Source organism: Vigna unguiculata, chromosome 8, assembly GCF_004118075.2.
Source record: "Vigna unguiculata cultivar IT97K-499-35 chromosome 8, ASM411807v1, whole genome shotgun sequence".
NCBI classification, from domain to species: Eukaryota; Viridiplantae; Streptophyta; class Magnoliopsida; order Fabales; family Fabaceae; genus Vigna; species Vigna unguiculata.
The window spans coordinates 16,082,196-16,104,716 of record NC_040286.1 but is presented as its reverse complement, the minus strand read 5'-3'; the positions used below and the strand labels follow the sequence as shown (position 1 = coordinate 16,104,716).

Genomic DNA, 22,521 nt, shown 5'->3' with positions numbered 1-22,521 from the left:
AATTGTAGTAGGGCCACTTTGTTTTTCTCCCATATTTTTGAGTATTCTTCGAAGCCATATAGCTTGACTTGTTGCTTCAGCTGCTGCCACATATTTTGCTTCAGCGGTTGATTGTGCAACTGTGGCTTGCTTCTTTGAGGCCCAAGAGAATATTCCCGATCCAAGCGAGAAATCATAGACTGAGGTGCTCTTCATGTCATCTATTAATCCTGCCCAATCACTATCGGTGTAGCCAATGATCCTTGAGTTAGTCATGGTTTTGTACCATATTCCAAACTCCTTTGTGCCTTGTAGATATCTTAAAATTCTTTTCCCTACTCCATAATGAATCTGACTTAGCTTTTGCATGAATCTTGATAGAAGACTTGTGGCATACATAATGTCTGGTCTTGTGGCTGTGAGATATAAGAGACTTCCAATCAAACTTCTGTAGCGTGATGCATCTGTTTCTTGTGCTCCATCATCTTTTTTGTAGTTTCTCATTTACCACCAATGAAGTAGCGACAAGTTTACAATCATACACCTTGAACTTCTTCAATAGGGCTTCAATATATTTCTTTTGAGAGATAAATATGTTGTCTTCTTGTTGTTTCACCTCTATACCGAGGAAATAGTTCATCAACCCAAGGTCGGTTATCTCAAATGTCTTCATCATGTCTTCTTTAAATTCTTTCATCATCTCCAAATTGTTTCTTGTATAGATAAGATCATTGACATATAAGGAGACAATGAGGTGATACTGACCTTGTGCTTTAATATATAGTGTTGGCTCACTTTTGCTCCTCCTGAATCCTTGATCGATGAAGTATTGATCAATCTTGCTATACCATGCTCGAGGAGCTTGCTTCAAGCCGTACAAGGCTTTTTTTAGTCTTAGTACTTTGCCTTCATTGCCTTTATTGATGAAGCCTTGAGGTTGTTCGAGCACTCCATTTAGGAAGGCTGATTTGACATCTAGTTGATAGATGTTCCATCCTTTTTGTGCTGCTAGGGCTATTAGAGCTCTTATTGTATCTAGTCGTGCGACTAGAGCAAATGTCTCATTGTAGTCGATTCCTGGTTGTTGTGAGTATCCTTTTGCGACCAATCTGGCCTTGTGCTTTTGTATAGTTCCATCAGGATTGAGCTTTGTTTTATATACCCATTTCACTCCAATGATGTCTTTTCCTTGAGGACAGTTTACGAGCTCCCAAGTGTTATTCTTCTCAATCATTTTAACCTCTTCTTCCATAGCCTTGACCCATACTTCTTGCTTTGATGCTTTCTCATAGCAGTTACGCTCAATCATGGCCATATTGTAGGTTTCGTATATGTCTACCAAAGATCTTACTCGTCTTGGAGTGGACTCTAGTGAAGAATCTTCTAATGGAGGTGGAGAAGGTGTACCTGAAGCTTCTGCCTCTTCTTGAATTTATTCTTGATATTGTTGCACTGAGACTACAGTGCTGCTTTTAACAACTTTTTCTTCTTCCCAATTCCAAGAAGCATTTTCATCAATTTCAACATCTCGACTAATGACGAGCTTTTTTGTTTGTAGGTTGTAAACTCGATAGCCTTTTGATTGTGTGCTATATCCCAATAATATTCCAAGTATAATCTTATCTTCAAGCTTGTGCCTCCTTTGATCCAGAACATGTATGTAGCAGATAGATCCAAATACTCGTAGGTGTTTGGTTGATGGCTTTCTTCCACTCCAAGCTTCAATAGGAGTCTTGTCTTTGACTGCCTTAGTTGGACATCTGTTTAAAATGTAAATTACAGTGTAGACTGCTTCAGCCCAAAAAGTGTTAGGCATACCTTTCTCTTTTAGCATTGATCTTGCCATCTCCATGACTGTGCAATTTTTTCTTTCTGATACACCGTTTTGTTATGGAGTATATGCGACTGTGAGTTGTCTCTCTATGCCTTCATCTTTGCAGAATTTGTCAAACTCGCAAGATGTATACTCCTTTCCACGATCACTTCTAAGTACTTTTATCTGTTTTCCACTTTGCTTCTCAACAAGGGCCTTGAATTTCCTGAATATTCCAAAGACTTCTGACTTTGCCTTTAAGAAATAGACCCATGTCATTCTAGAGAAGTCATCAATGAAGAGGATGAAATACCAATTACTGTGATGTGAAGGCGTCCTCATTGGTCCGCAAACATCAGTATGGATCAACTCTAGTAAGTCTTTTGCTCTCTATGCTTTGTCGGTCGAGAATGGTAATCATTGTTGTTTACCAAGGAGACATCCTTCGCATGATTCATTATTCTCCTTTAAGCATGGAAGATCTCTCATCATGTTTTTCTTATATAGAAGCTTTAAGGCATATGTGTTGAAGTGGCCAAATCTTTTGTTTGTTCAATCGCGGTTGCGATTGCATCATATTTTTGGGGAATAGAAATTAAAATTTTCTCAACGATGTTTTTGTCAAGAATACTTTCCCCATAGGCTCTCATCTGACTAACTATTTCCTTTATTCTAGAATAGTAGTCTTTAGTGGTCTCAGATTCTTTCATTCTTATTAATTCAAACTCTCGTCTTAGAGAATGAAGTTTAACATTGTGTACCTCATCACTTCCTTGAAACTCTTCTTGTATTGTGTTCCAAGCTTGCTTTGCACTTGTGGCACCTATTATTCTCGGAAAGATTGTGTCATCAACTGTTTGTTGAAGAGCAAATAAAGCCCTTGAATCCTTCTATTTGTTTTCCTTCAACTCCTTCTTCTGAGCTGCAGTAAGAGTGGAAGTGTCTTCTGGAATAGTGAATCCCTCTTCTATAATGTCCCATAAGTCTTGGGAGCGAAAGAATGTCTTCAGTTTGACACTCCAAAAATCATAATTTATAGATAGGTATTGGAATTGATGATGTTTGATTGGTAATGGCCATAGATTGAGAAAATATTTTGGAAGTAGTATAGAATGGAGTTCTAATTTTTTTGAAGTAGTTGAAAAATTTATCTACGCCTAGTAGATGACCGAACGTAGCTCTGGTACCACTGTTAGTATTTTGAGGTTGTGAAGGAGATAGTTGAAGGCATAGAGAAAATGTGTAGATAGTAGACTGTGAAAGTAGTAGTTGGAGAAGTGTATCTTGTAGTTGAGAATATTTGTATTGGATGTTGTGTTATTTTGTTCTTCATGTTGCTAATGGTAGGATACATGGGGTATTTATAGACCCATAGATTATTCTAGAAACTTCTAGCTAGAACTTGAGCAAATAGTTCTAGATTTTTCTACATAGTAGAATATTCTTGATTTTTTTTCTATCCTAAGTTTTTCTCCAATACTCTAGAAGTTTCATTACATTTCAATAATTCTATCTTAGATTTTTCTAGATTGTTCTAGAATTTGCATTATACTTTAATAAGATGGAATTTGAAGTGATGGATCTTGCTGTTACGAGGTACTTTACTTTGAAATGGAGATATTCTAACCACCTAGATGAAATCTTTATTTCCTAAAAGAAGTACGCAAGGGAGATCTTGAAGAAGTTTCACATCGAATTGCAAATATCTTCCTAGTCCATTAGTGACATATGAAAAGTTATGCGTAGAAGATGATAGTACTAAGGAAGATGCATTTGTTAATGATTGTATCCATTTACAACCAAATGATATTTCATGTTTGCATGTAATCCAACTTCATGCATTCTCCAAGACAAGTTCTCATAGTTGAGGCGAAACGAGTTTTTAAGTATATTAAAGGCACAATTGACCTTAGCTTTTGGTTTTTGAAGAAGAATAGTGAAATCTTCAAAATTACTGTTAGTGATTGAGAATGATGCTTAGATGATGCAAAAGTTATAACAAAGATATGTATTTTGGTTTGGAAGTGGAGTCTTTTGTCAGTACTCAGAAGCAAGATGGACGTTGTTATTCAATCCATTATGCAACTGTTACATCAAAGTGAGCCAAAAATTGTTTTCAACGTGGAAAGAACAAAGCATACCAGAATTAAATATCACAAAAATTAGGAAAGAAGAGAAATACGAAGAATCATATTGCCTAAGATGAAAACTTGAAGTTTTAAAGACACTTTCAAATGGCTAAGATAAAAACTTGGAGTGTTAACGAAACATCTCATAAAAGAGTGTTAGAATATGAGAATATATTCTCTAATAAGCTTCCATAATGGTGGTATTTCCTCTCTACACAAGGCACATAGTTCTTTTTAACTGTTGCTCATTTAATAAAATATGTTGCTTCTAAGAAGACATATAGGTTACTTTTTGTTTTAAGTCTTTTCATTACCTATTAAGTGAAAAACACTTGAAATGATTAGTTTTTACCCAACGAAGAACATGGTCTTAGCGGTCTATGTATCCAATGCTTGGGTTAATTTTTCTATCTGATATCATATTGGGATTCTCAAACAATCTCTTCTAATAATATATGACTTTTTCTTCTCTAGTTTTATCTCATCTCGGTTTTGATATTTGAACTGTTCTTAACATTACTACCTTCTCAACTCGTATTTGAAGAAAATTTCGAAAAACCCTTACCTGTGCTATCTATAAATAATTTTGATAGCATTACTAAACCCTAGGTTTCAGAGCCAACATTCGTTGTTGCTATATATATAGGTACATATACGCTTTACTATTAAGGCTTCTTAATCATTTTCTAAACGCATTGTGATCGAGTTGATCAACAAAATTTCTAATTTGTTATTTTGAACTATATTGAACCTATTTTCATGTGCCCAAAAATAATTTGTGCATTTCACCACTGACATAGGTTCTGACTTGGGTAGGAATGGTCGAACAATACCACGGAGAGGTCAATGCACATCTCTATCAGTGTCCGCGACAACTTGTCAATTGAGTTTGATGGTTTGATATAAAAATTTATGTGTGGTCCCCTAACATCATTCAGCTGAATAAATAAATAATCTCCCACTTTAAAATTAAAATATTCGCGAATCCTTTTTCTTGATTGATATTAATTGGTAGGGATGATTATTGCACATTGTTGCTTCATTGTCTGAACATAGAGCATGCAACGTACACACAGTACAAAGTAACTAAAGATTAAAGACCAACAATAACAAAGGGTGGTAAAGGAAAAAGGGGATACATTTTAGACACAGATTAATTAGCATTGGATCTCTAGAAAGAACAACCTCATTCAAACTCAATAATTCAATGAGATTGACCGTGTATACAGCATGCATGTGCGTTTCGTCAAGAATCTTATCCCGAATATATAATTGAAAGTATGAAATTCCTTTGGTGCAAAAGCCAATTCTTTTATTTGGCTTTTTGGATCACTATTTCACATGCACACAGCGTTTTCTTGGGAGAAAAAAAGACTACTTCTGTTTACACATATTTGCTCTGCTTGCTGAAAGCAATGAGTGGTGTGTGCATTGTCTCTGTGATTGAATGATACTGCACGCACACACTCTCTCTCTTTCAATGGCCATTGTGGTAATGATACCAGGTGAAATGTATATCATAGAGACGGTCAATGAATGTATTCCATAGCAAATTTATTGAAATTGGGGTAAAATTATATAAATCTTTTGGACATAATTGTGAGAAGTGCCTTACCAGAGACGGATTAAAAATTTTTACATCTAGAAGCTCTTCAGCACGATTTTTGGTCAGAAATCACATTATTCTTGACCTGAAGTGTGATTTCCTTGACATTAATACTTCTCGCTTCAAAAACATTTCAAATTACGAGTATCCTACATCTACTATCGTTCATCATAATGGGATAAGCATGTTTGACTCTACTTATCGATTCTCATATCACCGATGGGTTTGTCGAGGGAGGATCAACCAGTAGATACAATGCCAAAGAGACATAATTCAATCCATATACAAGAGATTGACATAAACACCTCTAACCTAGAGTCTTAGGTAATAAGTTTATGGTTCTTCCTCTTTGTATGGTACTCAACTTCCTCTTGTTTAGTCAATGTAAAACTTATATTTAGACATGAATTTCCAACAAAGTTTTATTTAGAGTTGTAAAAATGGACCACCTAACCCGGCCTGGTCAGGCCCACCAGAGGTTGGCCACTTAATGAGCCAACCAAGTAAGCCAAAAAAATTCAAACCTGACCCAACCCACTGCGTGTTGGTGGATTAAATGGGTTGGCTCACTGACTCTATTAAAAAAATACCTTGTTTTTCTTATGTCCTAAAAAAACTAAATTATAATTCTGATTAAAATCTATATAAACAGTTCTTCTCCCTCAAACCATCGTGGTTGTGGTCTGAACAGGTTAGTATACTTTTTATAATTAGTTTTTAATATTATAGTTATTAGTGTTTTAAATTTGATTTATTTTTGCATGGCAATATTTAGTTTTTAAATTTGACTATTTGTAGAATTATTATGGTATATATGCATATTGTCAACCAATTTGGGATTGAGTCCAAGGGTGTCCGACCCCCCCAATGAGTTAGGATTGAGTTTGGAGGTGTCTGACCCTAAACACTTATTACTGTTATACACTATAAAATTCTTTCTCGTTACAGAACAATGATGGATCAGAATTGAATTAATCTACCACATATAAGTGATGATTATGAGAGATGGGTCGAGGAGTTTATAGAATTCGCTCAACGTTATGAGTTTCCAATAAAGTTTTATTAATAAAAACTAGTGTTGAGATTAACATAGTGTTGAGATTAGCAGGATGAAGTAAAGAAAAATCTTTCCCCAAAATGGAAGTTACTTTATCAAAATAAAATCAGAGAAAGGGTTTTCATGAAGTGAAATAGAAGTATTGTAGTTATTTATCAAGTAAATAAAAAATGTTGTTATATGGAGAAATTTGATCGAACTATAAGTTACAAGTAAACTTTTGAAAAACATCTTGTTTAGATGCGATGTAGGAAAATAATACTATATTGTCTACTTATATAAATTTAATGTAATCATTTTAGGTGTCAAATATATTGTGTACAAAAACTCTAAAAATTTAGCATGAATGACAATGGAAATGTTTATGAGCTAACTAGAAAAATATTTATAAAAAAAAAAGAGTCCTCTTATATGTGTAAATTGTTCGAAGAAGGGAGCAAGAATAAAATCACAAATTGAACTTATAGTTTCTATGTGTTAACAGCTAATAAAATTTTGGATGTCCTATTAAATGATAAACAATTTAAAGTAATCATCATAAACTACCTTCCTTATAAAAAAATGGAAGGGAGGTCTACTCATTTTAGGAAGGCCTTCTTCAATCTATGATACAAATGAAATGGATTTAGAAATCTACAATGCCGAAGATAGACTATTTTCCTCCCATGCTTTAACTATTCATATGACGTGTTTTTCTCTCATATCGAACATGCTCTATGACCTTTCACACTATAACGTGACAAATTTTCATATCACTACAAGAAAAATTGATATTACCGACGGTCAAAATCAGTTGGTAATGGTTAAAACCTTTCGCTAAATCGAAATTATAGAGGGATTATCAACGGTCAAAAATCTGTTAGTAAAACTCTTGTCCGTAAAATTTTACCGATGAAAATCATGTTCCGTCTATAATTATCGACGAAAAACTCGGTTGATAAAATCTGTCGGTAAGTATCGACGTATTTTTGGTAATTACCGAAGGATTTTTTAGTCAGTAATTACCAACAGAAAAATCCCAATTCGTCGGTAATTACAAAAAAAAAAACTTGTTAGTAAATAATGTGCATTGTTCATCTTCTTTCTCCTCCCTTCTTCATTTTTTTCCATTTTCTTTTTCTTTTCTTCTCTTTCTCCTTCTCCTTCTTCTTCTTCTCCTTCTCATTCTCCTTCTCCTTCTTCTTCATCTTATCCTTCTCCTTCTCCTTCTTCTGCTTTTCCTTCCCATTCTACTTCTCTTTCTCCTTCTCCTCCTCCTGGTCTTTCTCATTCTCCTTCTCCTTCTCATTCTCATTCTCCTCCTCTTTCTCTTTATCCTTCTCCTTCTCCTTTTCCTTCTCCTTCTCGTTCTCATTCTCCCTCTCCTTCTCCTTCTCCTTCTCTCTCTCCCTCTCCTTATCCTTATCCTTCTCCTTCTCCTCCTCCTTCTTCTCCTTCTTCTTCTCCTTCTCCTTTTGCTTCTTATCCTTCTTCTCCTTATCCTTCCTCTATTTCTCCTTCTTCTCATTCTCATTCTCCTTCTCCTTCTTCTTCTACTCCTATTCCTTCTTCATCTACTTTTTCTCCTTTTTCTTCTCCTACTCCATCTCCTTCTCATTCTCCTTCTCCTTCTCCTTCTTCTTCTCCTTCTCCTTCTCCTTATCCTTCTCCTTCTCTTTTCTCCTTTCTCCTTCTCTTTCTCTTTCTCCTTCTCGTTCTCCTTCTCCTTTTCCTTCTCTTTCTTCTTCTCCTTTCTCCTTCTCCTTCTCATTTTCCTTCTCCTTCTCTTTTTCCTTCTTCTCCTTCTTCTTCTGCTTCTCCTTCTTTTTCTACATCTCCTTCTCCTTCTCCTAATCCTTCTCCTTCACCTTCTCCTACTCCTTCTCCTTATCCTTCTCCTTATCCTTCTCTTTCTCCTTCTCCTTCTCCTTCTTCTTCTCCATCTCCTTCTCTTTCTACTTTTTTTTCTTCTCCTTCTCCTTCACCTCCTCCTTCTCCTTCTCTTTCCCCTTCTTCTTCTCATTCTCCTTCTCCTTCTTCTTCTTCCCCTTGTTCTTATCCTTCTCATTCTTCTCCTTCTCCTACTCCTACTCCTACTCCTTCTCCTACTCCTACTCCTACTCCTTCTCCTACACCTTCTACTCCTTCTCCTTCTTCTCATTCTCCTACTCCTTCTCCTTCTCTTTCTCCTTCTATTTCTCCTTCATCTTCTCCTTCTCCATCTTCTTCTCCTTCTCTTTCTCCTTCTCCCTTTCATTCTCCCTTTCCTTCTCCTTCTCCTTCTCATTCTCATGCTCCTTCTCCTTCTCCTTCTCCTTCTCCTGCTCTTTCTTCTCCTTCTCCTTCTTCTCCTTCTCTTTTTTCTCATTCTTCTTCTCCTTCTTGATGAAGGATTATCTTGTTTTCTTTTAAGATTATTGAATATGGTGTGAGTTGATTAAGAAAGCTAAGTGAAATCCCCACTAGACATTAAGATAACAAGCTATCTAGATGTGAAGGTTCCTTTCACAAAGCTCAAAAGAAGAAGATGATGGATTGATTCAAAATGAAAAGAAAATGGAAAGCACATAAATCATAGAAAACCAAGAACAATTAAAGGAAGAAGAAAACATAAAATGGAAAGGGAAGAAATGGTAAAAATATGAGAAGCACACCACTACAAAGCTAGGCTAGAAGCCATGGCAACCTTGAAGATGACTTGATGTGTGTCGCCACTTGCTATGCAAGATAAGGCTTAAAAGTATTCACTCCCAAGGGAGGAAACTCTCACAAATGGTTGATACACAAGAGTGTTTTTACTTCAAAATGTCCAACCCCTTTACATGTCTAGGAGCACCCCTTATATAGAAGAGTTTAGGGGCCTTTAAGCAAATAAAAGATACCTAAGGATGTCTCTACAAAAACCTAACCCTAGCTTCTAGAAACTAGATCAAATAAGGTTACAAAAAATGAGAGACAAAAGAGCTAACTATGGTGTGTGCAAGGCTAATTTCGTTCTAGCACAAAAGGAGACAAAGAATGTGTCTCATATGTCTCCAAAAAGTGACCAAAGTGTGCTAAAAACAAAGGGGACCAAAGGTACATAGGTACACTTGCTTCATGCCTTTTACTTTATGTTTTATGCCTTTGCTTTACTCTCTCCTCCACTTCATTTATGCTCCCCAATCACCATGCGCCACCTAGCATTGCTTTCTTACTCCTAATTAACCTACAAAGCAAATAAACATAGATTAGCATGTTGGCTTAAGTCAAGTCAACTATAGTCAACAAGTCAAACCTAGTCAAAGGTCAACAAGTCAACCATTTCATTGAAATCACATGCCAAGATTTATCCAAGCTCATCATTCACAGCTCGTACACCCTCTTACTCATGCATATTCACTCATATCATGCTTTAACATAGCAATACAACTTAACATCACATTATGCAAACGATTTAGGGATTTTAGAAATAAACTGTAGCTTGTGTAAAGCTCAGAAAATTTATTCCACTATTTTACAAATCGTAAATCTACTCCGTGGTCGGTAGTACTCACTTGCTGGGTGTCGGGATATTCTGCTAGCTTTTTCCAAGTAAGGGAAGCTAGGGTTTATGTATTTAAAGTTATTTTGCCGATTTTTGGTATGTTTGTATGGCTGTGATGCTTGAATGAGGCTGTTGGTCGAATAAAGATGTATGGTGTGCGAGTATGTTTGATTGATGTGGCACTACTCTTTTTCTACATTGCACACTTTTCGTAAAATGAAGATTCCTACTGCGTTAACCGTTGGATCGAGTTGAAATTTTAACAGCTGATCCTTAACACAAAATTCTTGACTTTGACTGGTCAGAATTTTAATCGGAGCTCTGTAGTGAGAGCAATTTTTATGGCAAGGTCACTGTAGTTTGGTTGTTGACAACACTGCACTCTTTTTGTAAAATGAAATTTACTACTTCGTTAACCGTTGGATCGAGTTGATATTTTAACAGTTGATCCTTAACACATAGTTTTCGAATTTGACCAGTCCAATCTTGAATCGGAGCTCTGTAGTGAGAGCAGTTGTTATCGCAAGATCGTTGTAGTTTAGTTGTTGACAACATTGACCTTTGTTGCTTGTTTGGTTTACAACTTTCTTTATAGTTGTTCAATTAAGTTGGTTCTTATTTCATTTGGTTCTTGATTCAATCATATTTAATTTGAATATAAATACATAAATTTTCTGAGCTTTACACAAGCTGCAGTTTATTTCTAAAATCCCTAAATCATTTGCATAATGTGATGTTAAGTTGTATTGCTATGTTAAAGCATGATATGGGTGAATATGCATGAGTAAGAGGGTGTACGAGCTGTGAATGATGAGCTTGGATAAATCTTGGCATGTGATTTCAATGAAATGGTTGACTTGCTAACCTTTGACTATGTTTGACTTATTGACTATAGTTGACTTGACTTAAGCCAACATGCTAATCTATGTTTATTTGTTTTGTAGGTTAATTAGGAGTAAGAAAGCAATGCTAGGTGGCGCATGGTGATTGGGCATCATAAATGATGTGGAGGAGAGAGTAAAGCAAAGGCATAAAGTATAAAGTAAAAGGCATGAAGCAAGTGTAGCTATGTACCTTTGGTCTCCTCTGTTTTTAGCACACTTTGGCCACTTTTTGGAGACATATGAGACACATTCTTTGTCTCCTTTTGTGCTAGAACGAAATTAGTCTTGCACACACCATAGTTTGCTCTTTTGTCTCTCATTTTTTGTAACCTTATTTTACCTAGTTTCTAGAAGCTATGGTTAGGTTTTTGTAGAGACATCCTTAGGTATCTTTTATTTGCTTAGAGGCCCTTAAACTCTTCTATATAAGAAGTGCTCCTAGACATGTAAAATGGTTGAATATTTTGAAGTAAAAACACTCATGTCTCTCATCCATTTGTGAGAGTTTCCTCCCTAAGGAGGGAATACTTTTAAGCCTTATCTTGCATAGCAAGTGGCGGCATACATCCACTCATCTTCTAGATTGCCATGGCTTGTGACGTAGCCTTGTAGTGGCGTGTTTCTCACATTTTTACCATTTCTTTCCTTTCCATTTTATGTTTTCTTCTTCCTTTAATTGTTCTTGGTTATCTATGGTTTATGTGCTTTCCATTTCCTTTTCGTTTTGAATGAATCCATCATCTTCTTCTCTTGAGCTTTGTGAAAGTAACCTTCACATCTAGATAGCTTGCTATCTTAATGTCCAGCGGGGATTTCACTTAGCTTTCTTAATCAACTCACACCATATTCAATAATCTTAAAAGAAAACAACATAATCCTTCATCAGCTCCTAATATACTTAACTCACACTATACAAACCATGAGTGTTGTCCCACCCAATATTGCATAATCACTTATCATCCATCTATTCATATAAATTATGTATGTAAAGAACTATGCTTCCAAAACCTGCCTCATACCAATTAGAACCATCGTTTCTCTTATTTATTATACCATTCCCACTACAACACCAAAATTACACATTCAATCAATGTTCCCTCAACTTCTACGAGGATGATGTAGGTCTACTGTAGGGCTTCTTCTGTTGTCTGCCTTCTGTACTATTCTTCTGAAGTCGACTAACCCGATTGGGCCGCATCTCTAGCTGCTCCACATTTTTGACCTGGTCGACCAAAATGGGAAATTCCCTAACTCTCAAGGGCACGATGAAATGCCTCAATACATTCTTTAGGACGCCTTCAAACTTCCTGCAGCGCCATTCTTCCATTATTGCCTACGAGTAGAATCTAGCAAGATACGCGAACCTCTCTACATAAGCTGGCACTGATAAGTTCCCCTGTTGCAAAGTGAGGAACTCGGCCTTGCGCTCATGTTTAGCGTTATCAGGAAAGTACTTCTCCAGGAACCTCCTCCTGAAGCTGGTCCACGTCACCTCCTCCACTCGGGCCTGCATGTGTTGTTGCATCCCTATCCACCATTATTCTACCTCAATCAACAACAGGAAGATGGCAAAGGTAACCTTTTGGGCCTCTGTGCACTCAATTACCCGAAAGATCTTCTCGCACTCACGTAGCCACGCGTCCGCCTCATCTAGGGAAAGTGGATTGTATTATTATTGTTGAGAAGATTAATTATGCAGATTTTGGGACTGAACTAGAGAATAACATAGTAGTGGTATAGGCTCATATGCGCATAACCGTCTAGGTTGTGTGTTAACTTCATGTACATTAATCAAATGGTAAGTATCTAAACTTAGGATATGCTAATAAGGAGGAAGAGAAAAAAATGTGGGCTATTGGAGGAAAGATACTAGGCATTCCATAAATAAACAACGTGCGTAAGTGCTTGGAGTGTTGTAGCATTGCTGAATTGGGTTATGTTCTGGTCAAAGGTGGGGTACTATAGTTATACTTTAGTGGATTTAGAGAGATATAGGTGATCAAGTAAGTGAAAATTATATTAAGTGAGTAGTGCTAATACAAATTGTGAATGGTAAATTCTGGAGTATAGACTACGATTGGTATGCTTCACAACTCTTAAACAGAACATGACTAACGAATGGGGACTGGAACCTATCATGCAAGTTAAAAACTAGTGCAGATGGGGATAGTGGTATAGCGCCTGGCGACAACTGTCAGGTTAGTGGGCTCTGGAACACTTGCACTTGGCGGTGGGGGGTATACCCGCCAGGTGAGATCTGCAACGTGGGTCATTTTAGAGGCGCTAAGCGCCTGGTGTTGTGTGTGCCCCGCCAGGCAGTCTAGAGGCTAGTAGCGCCTAGCGGTACATGTCTCCCGCTAGGCGATTTGGCTGTAAGTCCTAGTTGTTGGGATATGCAAGCGTGATCTACAAGGCTTTTGGTGATGCTTCAAAGATGAGATTGCTAGGTTCCTTGAGTTGAGCTCGGAATGTATCCCTTGAGTTGAGCTCAGGATAGGGGTTAAGCACGTAGCATTCCTCGAGTTGAGCTCAAAATGGCATCCCTCGAGTTGAGCTCGAGATGGTGGATGAACACGAGGAACCCTTGAGTTGAGCTCGGGTTGGCGAGTGTTGCTGGTGTGAGTGTGCTGGTTGTGGCCAGTATAGATGGGTCCAGATGGATTGCCCTCCTTAGGAGATAACTGACGAGTTTGATAGTCTTGGGACGATGCGAACTATGTTCGTATTTGGGAACTCCACCTGACGTTACGGTGTATGATCTGTAACAATGATTTACCGCACGTGTTCTATCGGTTGTTGCCGATAGGTATGGCAGCAAGTCACCTTGGGGTAATCACTAAAAGAGGTAGAACACAAATGATCTGGTTATGGCCAGGTGATACAAAATAGAAGGAGAAACTTTATTTGGGTGGTTGTATGAAATATATAGATGAATAGTTATATGTATATCAATGTAATTTTATGTTGATTTTATTAAGCTCACCCTATCTGGTTTTGTTTAGCGACGATCGTGTGCGCGGTACACGTGAGCAGATGATGTTGATGCACGTGGTGCTAATGATTCTTAGACACGGATCGGGGGATAGCATGGGAGTCCTTTTATTATTTATATTTTGGAAATAAAATGTAAACTCTCATGAGATGTTTTGCCATTATTTTAGTTTTATAAACTATGGATTTGGAATTATATTTGGCATTAATGAAATTTTAAATTTCCCACGTTTTTGGGAAACGAGGTTTATTATTAAATTTGACTTGTTATTAATTTTATTTTTATTTTTACTGTAAATCCGTAATATCCTGACAAGATGTCACATTTGGTATTAGAGCAAAGGTTTTCAACATGATTTTTGGGGTCTATGGGGAGTGAGCTCGTCGTGTTACGCTAGCGTGACAATTTGATTGTGTTTTGTATTGTTTTTTATTATGGAGTTGTAACTCGAGCTGTGTAATTGGACCAGCTGTAAGATGTGGCGTGCTCAGGCCATGGCTAATAGGAGGAGGAGAAACACTGTTGGAGCTGATAATATCGCTCAGGCCATCCATCACATGGTGGACGCGATGCAACCTATTGCAGCTCAACCTAAAGCCGTGGTGACACCTGTTCGCCCTGTAATGATGGAGGACTTTATGAGGCATAAGCCCACAAAATCTTTGGTAAATCCATCCTTGATGAAGTAGAGGCATGACTGATATGGACACGGGCAAAGGATATCACTTGGACTTCTTTCAGGACCAGATTCCTGGAGGAGTACTTTTCGAACACTGCAAAACACGAGAGGGAAGCTGAATTACTCACGTTCCAGTAAGGGAACCTGACAGTGTAGGCATACACCAATAGGTTTGAATATCTGGTGAGGTTTTATTCGCCTATGGTCATGGAGGAGTGGAGGTGCATGAAATATGAGGGCGAGCTGAAACATGAGCTACGCCGATTCATAGTACCACTCTGCATCAGGGAGTTTCCAGTCTTGGTGGAGCAGGCCAAGGCGGTTGAGCAGCTAGAGAGGGGCCCAACAGTGGAGCTCGACCATAGAAGACCACTACAGACACTCGTCAACAGAGGAAGCCATATACCAGACCACCATCTTCTTCCAAGAAACTACAGTGTTTTAACTGTGGTGGTGAGCATTTGAGGAGGGATTGCCCAAAACCCTCTAGCACCTCTGGTAGAGGTGATGAGGCCATCAGCACCGTTGTTCAGCGGAAACGTACTCCATTCGACAAAGACGGCCTCCAGCAGTCGTTTGTTCAGTGGAAACGACTAGAATTGCAGCGGAAGACTCTCAAATGGTTGGATTCGCTCTCGTTCTCACACTGAATTCACACACTCACAGTGTTTGAGGCAACCCGACGAGATGAACTCTCATCTAAGGTTAGGGTTTTAGCTGATGAATGGGGAGTGATCTCAACCAATCTGTTTAACATTCATCTAAGCTACCATACATGAGGTTGGCCTGCCTTTATATAGGTGGAAAGGTAGCCGAGAAACAAAGACAAAGAGGAAGCCAACTAAAGAATTCCTAACGGCAAAATAAAAGGAGAAATCTGATAAGCATTCCTATCTAATGGTGGAAGGATCGCATGAAGGATGAAAGGACAAAACCCTAAAGGGGCGCAACCCTCTCAAGAACCCTAGCGGCTGTTGATGTAGAAACCTAGTTGCGGCGTGGGTGTATTTTAGGCGAAAGGAATGGATGTAGAATGTTATTGGGTTGCATGGGTGAAAGGAAATTGGATACGTGAAGGCTAGAAGAAAGTTGGGCGAGCAAGAACCCTAGACGCACCTATCTTCAATATGGATGCACATTGGAGAATTGGCTAGAAGCGGTGGAGTGTTAGACCCGTTGATGCAGATTGGGCTTAAGCCCAATAACGGTGATTCAGGAGCAACGGCTGTTGTGATAACGGGAGGTGTGTTGCCGTGTGTTGTAAAGTGGTGGTTTACGCACAATGATTGGGCTGATGTATGATTAGTCTCGACCCAACAAATGGAGAAGGGAATGTTGACGAAGCGTGGCTGCATATCCTTAATCTGTGTGATGTGCTAGAAAAATTTAGATGACACGTGTGCTGCTTGTGTTGGGTCGCTGTAACATATGGAATGAATGGCTTCACAATGGTTCTTGGCACAACAAAGACACATACTTCTCATGCCACTTTCAGGAAAAATGTTGTTCACATTGGTGTGGTGAATTGGGCTGTAGGCCCAATATCAATAGCAACTTGGAAATAAAAGGCTGCATTTAGCAAACAAACCCAATTAGAACAAGTTTTATTTAATTAAAAATAAAAGAAATTAAGAGAAATTAAAAGGAATGGGCCTAGGCGTTGGCCCAATGCTATAAGCCTTATTGGGGTCACAATCAAGAGGTCCTAGCACTGGCAAGTGCTACGTATGCGATCAAACAGGACATTATGCCCGACATTGCCCAAAAAGAAACCAGTTGGAGGTGCGCCAGCCAAAAAAGCCAGTTGGAGATAGGCCCAGAGCATCAGGGTGTGTCTTTGCCTTGACGACTACAAAGGGGACCCAGTCAAGTAACCTCGTGTAGGCTACATGTTTACTATTTAATCATGAGGTTGTTGTGTTATATGATTCAGGAGCTACCCATTCATTCCTATCTAATGAATGTGTGAGGAGGCTCGGGCTTGTGATGCGGGAGCTGGGGTGCGAGTTAATAGTCGCGACATCAGCATCTGGCGAGGTATCCACCAGCTTTGTTTGTGTGGGATGCCCTATGGAGGTGGCGGGTCGCAGGTTCAAGGTGAATCTTATCTGCCTGCCAATGGAGGGCTTGGATGTAATTCTAGGGATGGACTGGTTATCGAGCAACCATGTTGTCATCGATTGCGAACGGTGTAGAGTAGTGTTTTTGGATGCAGCAGGTCTGGAGTTTATATCATCTAATCAGGCTGCGAAAGAGATTGAGGATGGAGCTACCCTCTTTATGATAGTGGCTCAGATAGAGAAGATGAGTACTGCAGAGCAAATTAGTATGATTCCAGTGGTAGATGAGTACACAAACGTCTTCCCTGATGAAATTCCAGAATTGCCATCGAGCAGGGATGTGGATTTCACCATTGATCTCATCCTTGGAGCCAGTCCAGTGTCCAAGGAACCTTATCGGATGGCACCAGTTGAGTTATCTGAGTTGAAGAAGCAGATTGAAGATCTGCTTGCGAAGAAATTTATACGACCGAGTGCATCACCATGGGGGGCGCCTGTATTACTGGTGAAGAAGAAAAATGGCAGCTCCAGATTGTGTGTTGACTACCGGCAACTGAATAAGTTAACGATAAAGAATAAGTACCCGTTGCCGAGGATTGATGACCTATTGGATCAGCTGAGGGGAGCCTCAATGTTCTCAAAAATAGACTTGAGGTCTGGATACCATTAGATCCTAGTCAAGCCGAAAGATGTGCAGAAGACGGCTTTCAGGTCGCGCTATGGCACTACGAGTATGTAGTGATGCCGTTTTGGGTGACTAATGCGCTGGCAATATTCATGGATTATATGAATAGAATATTTTGACCATATCTGGATCAGTTCGTGGTGGTGTTCATTGATGATATCCTGATTTACTCTAAGAGTCGGGAGGAACACATAGAGCATCTGAGAGTGGTACTAGGGATTCTCAGAGAGCATCAACTTTATGGAAAACTATCAAATGCGAGTTCTGGTTGGATGAGGTACAATTCTTGGGCCATGTGATCTCAGCCCAAGGAATAGTAGTGGATCCGGCCAAGATCGAGACAGTGGTGAAGTGGGAGAGGCCACAAACAGTTACAGAGGTGCAGAGTTTTCTGGGTTTGGGAAGATATTACCGGCGATTCGAGGAGGGTTTCTCCAAGATGGTGAGTCCACTAACACAGCTCACCAGAAAGGACAAGCCTTTCTCGTGGACAGATGAGTGCGATGCCTGCTTTGAGTATATGAAAAGAAGATTGACTACCACCCAGTGTTGGCTATCCATGATACAACGAAAATGTTTGAGGTGTACTATGATGCCTCATATCAGGGTCTGGGTTGTGTGCTGATGCAGGACAAAAGACCAGTGGCTTATGCATCTAGACAGTTGAAGGTGCATGAGAAAAATTATCCGACGCACAACTTGGAGTTAGCTGCAGCGGTGTTTGCCCTCAAGACTTGGAGGCATTACTTGTACGGTTCACAGTTCCAGGTATTCAACAATCACAAAAGTTTAAAATACTTGTTTGATCAGAAAGAGCTGAATATGAGGCATAGACGCTGGATGGAATACCTGAAGGATTACGACTTTGAGCTGTTATACCACCCTGGTAAAGCTAATGTCATAGCAGATGTCCTGAGTAGGAAGAGAGTTCATGTGCCGGCCATAATGATTAAGGAGTTGGAGCTGATAGAGCAGCTGCGAGACATGAATCCAGGACTGGATACGGGGGCAGGTCATATACGGTACAGCATGCTGAGGTTCACTAATGAGTTCCTAGATGAAGTTCGGGTGAAACAGGATAATGATCAGGAACTGCAGCAGATCATTAGTGAGTTGGGCATAGAGAAGAGGAAGGACTTCCGGATGGGCAGGGACGGTATTCTACGATTCAGAGAGAGGGTGTGTGTTCCCAGTAGTCGGGTTTTGAGGAAGATGCTCTTGGATGAAGGACATACGAGTCGTCTTAGCATACATCCAGGTATGACTAAGATGTACAATGATGAGATGCCTCGAGCCAAGGGACCTACAATAAGAGCCATGGCTAGGAGAATACAAGAAGAGTAGGCCTTAAGTGCGCATGCAAGGCCCAAGCTTCAATGAAGACAAGAAGAAGCCATCATACAAAGATTTGAAAGTTACTTTCTGGTGGATGGGCATGAAGACAGACGTGGCCGATTATGTCGCTTCTTGTTTGGTATGCCAGAAGGCGAATATTGAACATCAGAGGCTGGGTGGTATGTTGGAGCCTCTGGACATTCCTCAGTGGAAATGGGACAGCATTTCCATGGACTTCATTACACACCTGTTGAGGTCTGTGAGAGGGCATGACTTGATCTGGGTAATAGTAGACAGATTGACAAAGTGTGCTCATTTCCTATCGATTAATCAAAAGATGTCTCTGGACAAATTGGCATAGTTGTATGTTAGAGAGATTGCCAGACTACATAGGGTACCGGCGAGTATTGTGTCGAACAGAGACCCAAGGTTCACGTCGAGATTCTAGCAGTCGCTACAGAACAGCTTGGGCACTCGGCTGAGAATGAGCTCTGCCTATCATCCTCAGATAGATGGACAGTCTGAGCGGACTATACAATTGTTGGAGGATCTGCTAAGGACATGCGTTTTAGACCACTTGGGTACTTGGAGTGATGTGCTACCATTGGTGGAATTTACATATAATAACAATTATCATACAAGTATTGGAATGGCGCCACACGAGGCTTTGTATGGTAGGAGATGCATGACACCTTTGTGTTGGCAGTGTAACATCCCTAAGGAATATTACCTAAAATAAATAATAAAGGAAAATATTGAATATCAAAAGTCGCATTATTATTACTCCCAAACGCGAGAAAAATTTAAATTATGAAAACACACGCCAAAACTTATAACATAAATAATAAACGTGTTACAAGTTCCAAAATTCGTATTCATAAATGAAAACATAATAAAATACATATGAAAATCTCCTAGCTCTAATCCCAAAGCTAGCCCTCACTCCGTCGCCTGAGCGTCCTCAGCATCACCTGTATCAACATCTGCTCTCGTGTAACGAATCACACGATCATCGCCATACACAAACAACAAGGGTGAGTTGAGAAAATAAAAATCACATATATAAATCATACAAGATAAGTCATACACCCATCTTATTTAATCTATCTAGTTCTTGGCCAAGACCTTAACCCCAAGGCTTTATAGCCTTCAATCACACAAATGGTTAGCCTCGGACTCGGGAATACGATGCTCAAACGAACTTGTCCGCTCGCGATTCTGCCTCTACGAACCTCCCCGCTCATAGTCCTGCTCTACGAACCTCCCTGCTCGTAGTCCTACTCTACGGACCTACCCGCCTGTAGTCCAACACATGTGATCCACCAGCCTCGTACCTCCCCGCACGTGGCATCTTTCAAACGTGAGCACAGAACATACGAACCTACCTCTCTTGTATCCCCATGTGAGAGTAACTGGATATGAACCTCCCCGCTCATATCATCACATGTTAACCACCATCCATGAACCTACCCGCTCATGGCACAGCATCTCCCGATCCAAGCATAGTATTGTCGTGTTAAAACATCACACAAACAAACCATAGTTTGCGAGATTACCGCCTAGCGCAGCTCTAAGCGCCGCCTGGCGAAATAGGTTCAGACCGCCTGGCGGTTCACGTCACGCCGCCAGGCACCAGTTCTTCAAATAGAAAGCTCACTACTTCACGTCCGCCTGGCGGATCCCACCTTACCGCCATGCGCTAATCTCTACAGACCCCCTTCCTAGGCCTTCTACCGATTGGCGCACCCGTTCTAGCCGCCAGACGCTGTGACAGTACCATACCAGTTACTGATTTAACATTTCTTTCAGATTATCCCACACTTCCCTAACCTCTCCAAGGTAGCAAAGCAATCTTGATTAACCCTAATCTCATTCTGGATTCCTAGGCAGCCTCTTAATTGATCGCAGTACCTATAACTCCCATTCCAAATTCCCTATCAACACCTATGATTCACCAATTTCTTCCGTCATTATACCATAAATCATCCTATTTCCTAATGAAACCACACAGTAGATTTCCTCATAGCACGTTCTTTGCTCTAATTGCATTATCACAGTACCACACTTCCTATTCATTTAATTTACAATTCATTTTACACAAATCATAGATAATACCTTGAATCTTAACCCAAACTATCTCTTATCCTAGTGATGCAACCCCAATAAGTATGTTTTATCAAACCTGAGACTTGACATTAGAACTCTTATTCTTACTACCTTGAATTAACCTTCTTACAACCTTACCATATCATGCTCATTCCTTCACACTTATTCCAATTTACATAATTCCATAGTAGAGATTATGTTGTCCCTTTCAGTTTTATCAATCATTGTCTAAAACCATGACTCATCCAAGTTCTACTCCCTTCCATTCTTTTCTCCCTCTTTTAAACACGCAAAATTTGTACATGCATCCAAACGTCGCCTGGCGACAAGCAGCGCGCCGTCAGGCGGTACACCATTACCTAGTAGAATCGCAGGCTTCTCCATTCCTATGACAAACTCAGTCCATTTTCCAGTATCCATTCCTACCAATTTCAGTCACCAAGACGCAACAACACCAGTATAACGGGCTAACTTTCTACTCTGAATTTGTTTCACAAAAGTATCTCTATTTTCACCCTCATGAGTAATCCCAAACCAATTCATACACTAGCATCTCTCAAACCTTGCCATACCCCAATTTGTAATCGATTTCGGACCAGCAAAGTATTCAATAAAAACCACTCACATCAATTACAGAAACCATATGCGCACTTGTACGAATAGCATCAAAACATCAAAAAGAACGTGAACAGTGTCGCGCCTCCTGGCAAGAATTCATCGCTGTCAGGCGGTTCAAGCCAAAACAAGAATAGCGATCATCTCTAATGTGCCGCTTGGCGGTAGGGATTGAGCCGCCAGGCAGTTTTTGGGAAAAACCCAGAAACTTCGATAAAATAGTGCGAAAACTGATGGAAAACATGCAATTTTGATCACGCAGGCACAATATAAGTAATACGACTAAAAACCACACATAACAACTCCCCTTACCTGGAATCCTTGCTCTCAATTGGAATAGGTGTGTGTGCCTCGAACCAAAACCTTCTTGTCTCTTGTTTGCACCCGTAAAAGCTATTTTCCCCCTCCAACTCCTCTCTGCAGTACGCCAAACACCAAACCTTCTCTACCCAACGTTCACACTCTAATTCTAATACCTCTCCTCTTGCTAATTCTCTCTATTTCCCGAGTTAATACCTCTCTAATTACCCTTTTCTCCACCAAACAAAAATTAATAAAAGAAAGGGTTAATGGTTAATTAAGTCTCCTAATATAATGTTTCCAGCCCTCTGAATTACCTCTCTATTGGCTGCTAGAGTTCCTAAACCCTTTCATATTCATGCCAATGAAAAATTTCGCAAAAAGAAAATTGGTTAGTTCTCAACAAGGTTTGAACTCACAACCCTTCAATCACAAAGCAAGTACACAACCAATTCAACCAATTTATAATTTTGTTAATTCTTTCAATTCTAAGGTTATGTGATCATATCATGCATTCAAATATATAACATAAAATTCATAAATTAAATAACATACAAATGGCACACATAGGACTCGAACCCAAGTCCTCGCACATAACCAAAGTACTCTCAACCACTTGAGCTAGTACTTTTCCACATCATACCTATTCGCATTAAATACCTTAAATGCTTCTATTACCCGCAATTATTAAATAATTATTTAATTAACTATGTAATTTTCTCGGGTCTTACAGGCAGCAGGATGGAGAGCCAGTGGTTCTTGGGCTAGAGTTCTTG

At 39.4% G+C, this 22,521-nt stretch overlaps 2 protein-coding genes across 2 annotated transcripts; both read left to right on the top strand.

The window, feature by feature from the left end:
• Positions 1–8,097: 8,097 nt before the first annotated feature.
• Positions 8,098–14,654, top strand: LOC114194922 (putative uncharacterized protein DDB_G0290521; the record flags this gene model as incomplete). Its single annotated transcript, XM_028085326.1, has 3 exons — positions 8,098–8,217; positions 8,629–8,856; positions 14,457–14,654. Coding segments are annotated over 3 exons (546 nt in total), but the record flags the coding sequence as incomplete, so codon positions are not given.
• A 1,121-nt stretch (positions 14,655–15,775) lies between these two features.
• Positions 15,776–17,374, top strand: LOC114194921. The gene is made up of 2 exons (XM_028085324.1): positions 15,776–15,887; positions 16,578–17,374. The coding sequence occupies exons 1-2, from the start codon at positions 15,776–15,778 to the stop codon at positions 17,372–17,374; spliced, it is 909 nt and encodes a 302-aa protein (XP_027941125.1).
• Positions 17,375–22,521: the final 5,147 nt, after the last annotated feature.

Coding starts and splice junctions, on each gene's coding strand:
- LOC114194921 (XM_028085324.1), top strand. CDS start 15,776: ATGCACATTGGAGAATTGGCTAGAAGCGGTGGAGTGTTAGACCCGTTG. Junction 15,888..16,577: donor GGCTGTTGTGATAACGGGAG/GTGTGTTGCCGT, acceptor TATATGATTCAG/GAGCTACCCATTCATTCCTA.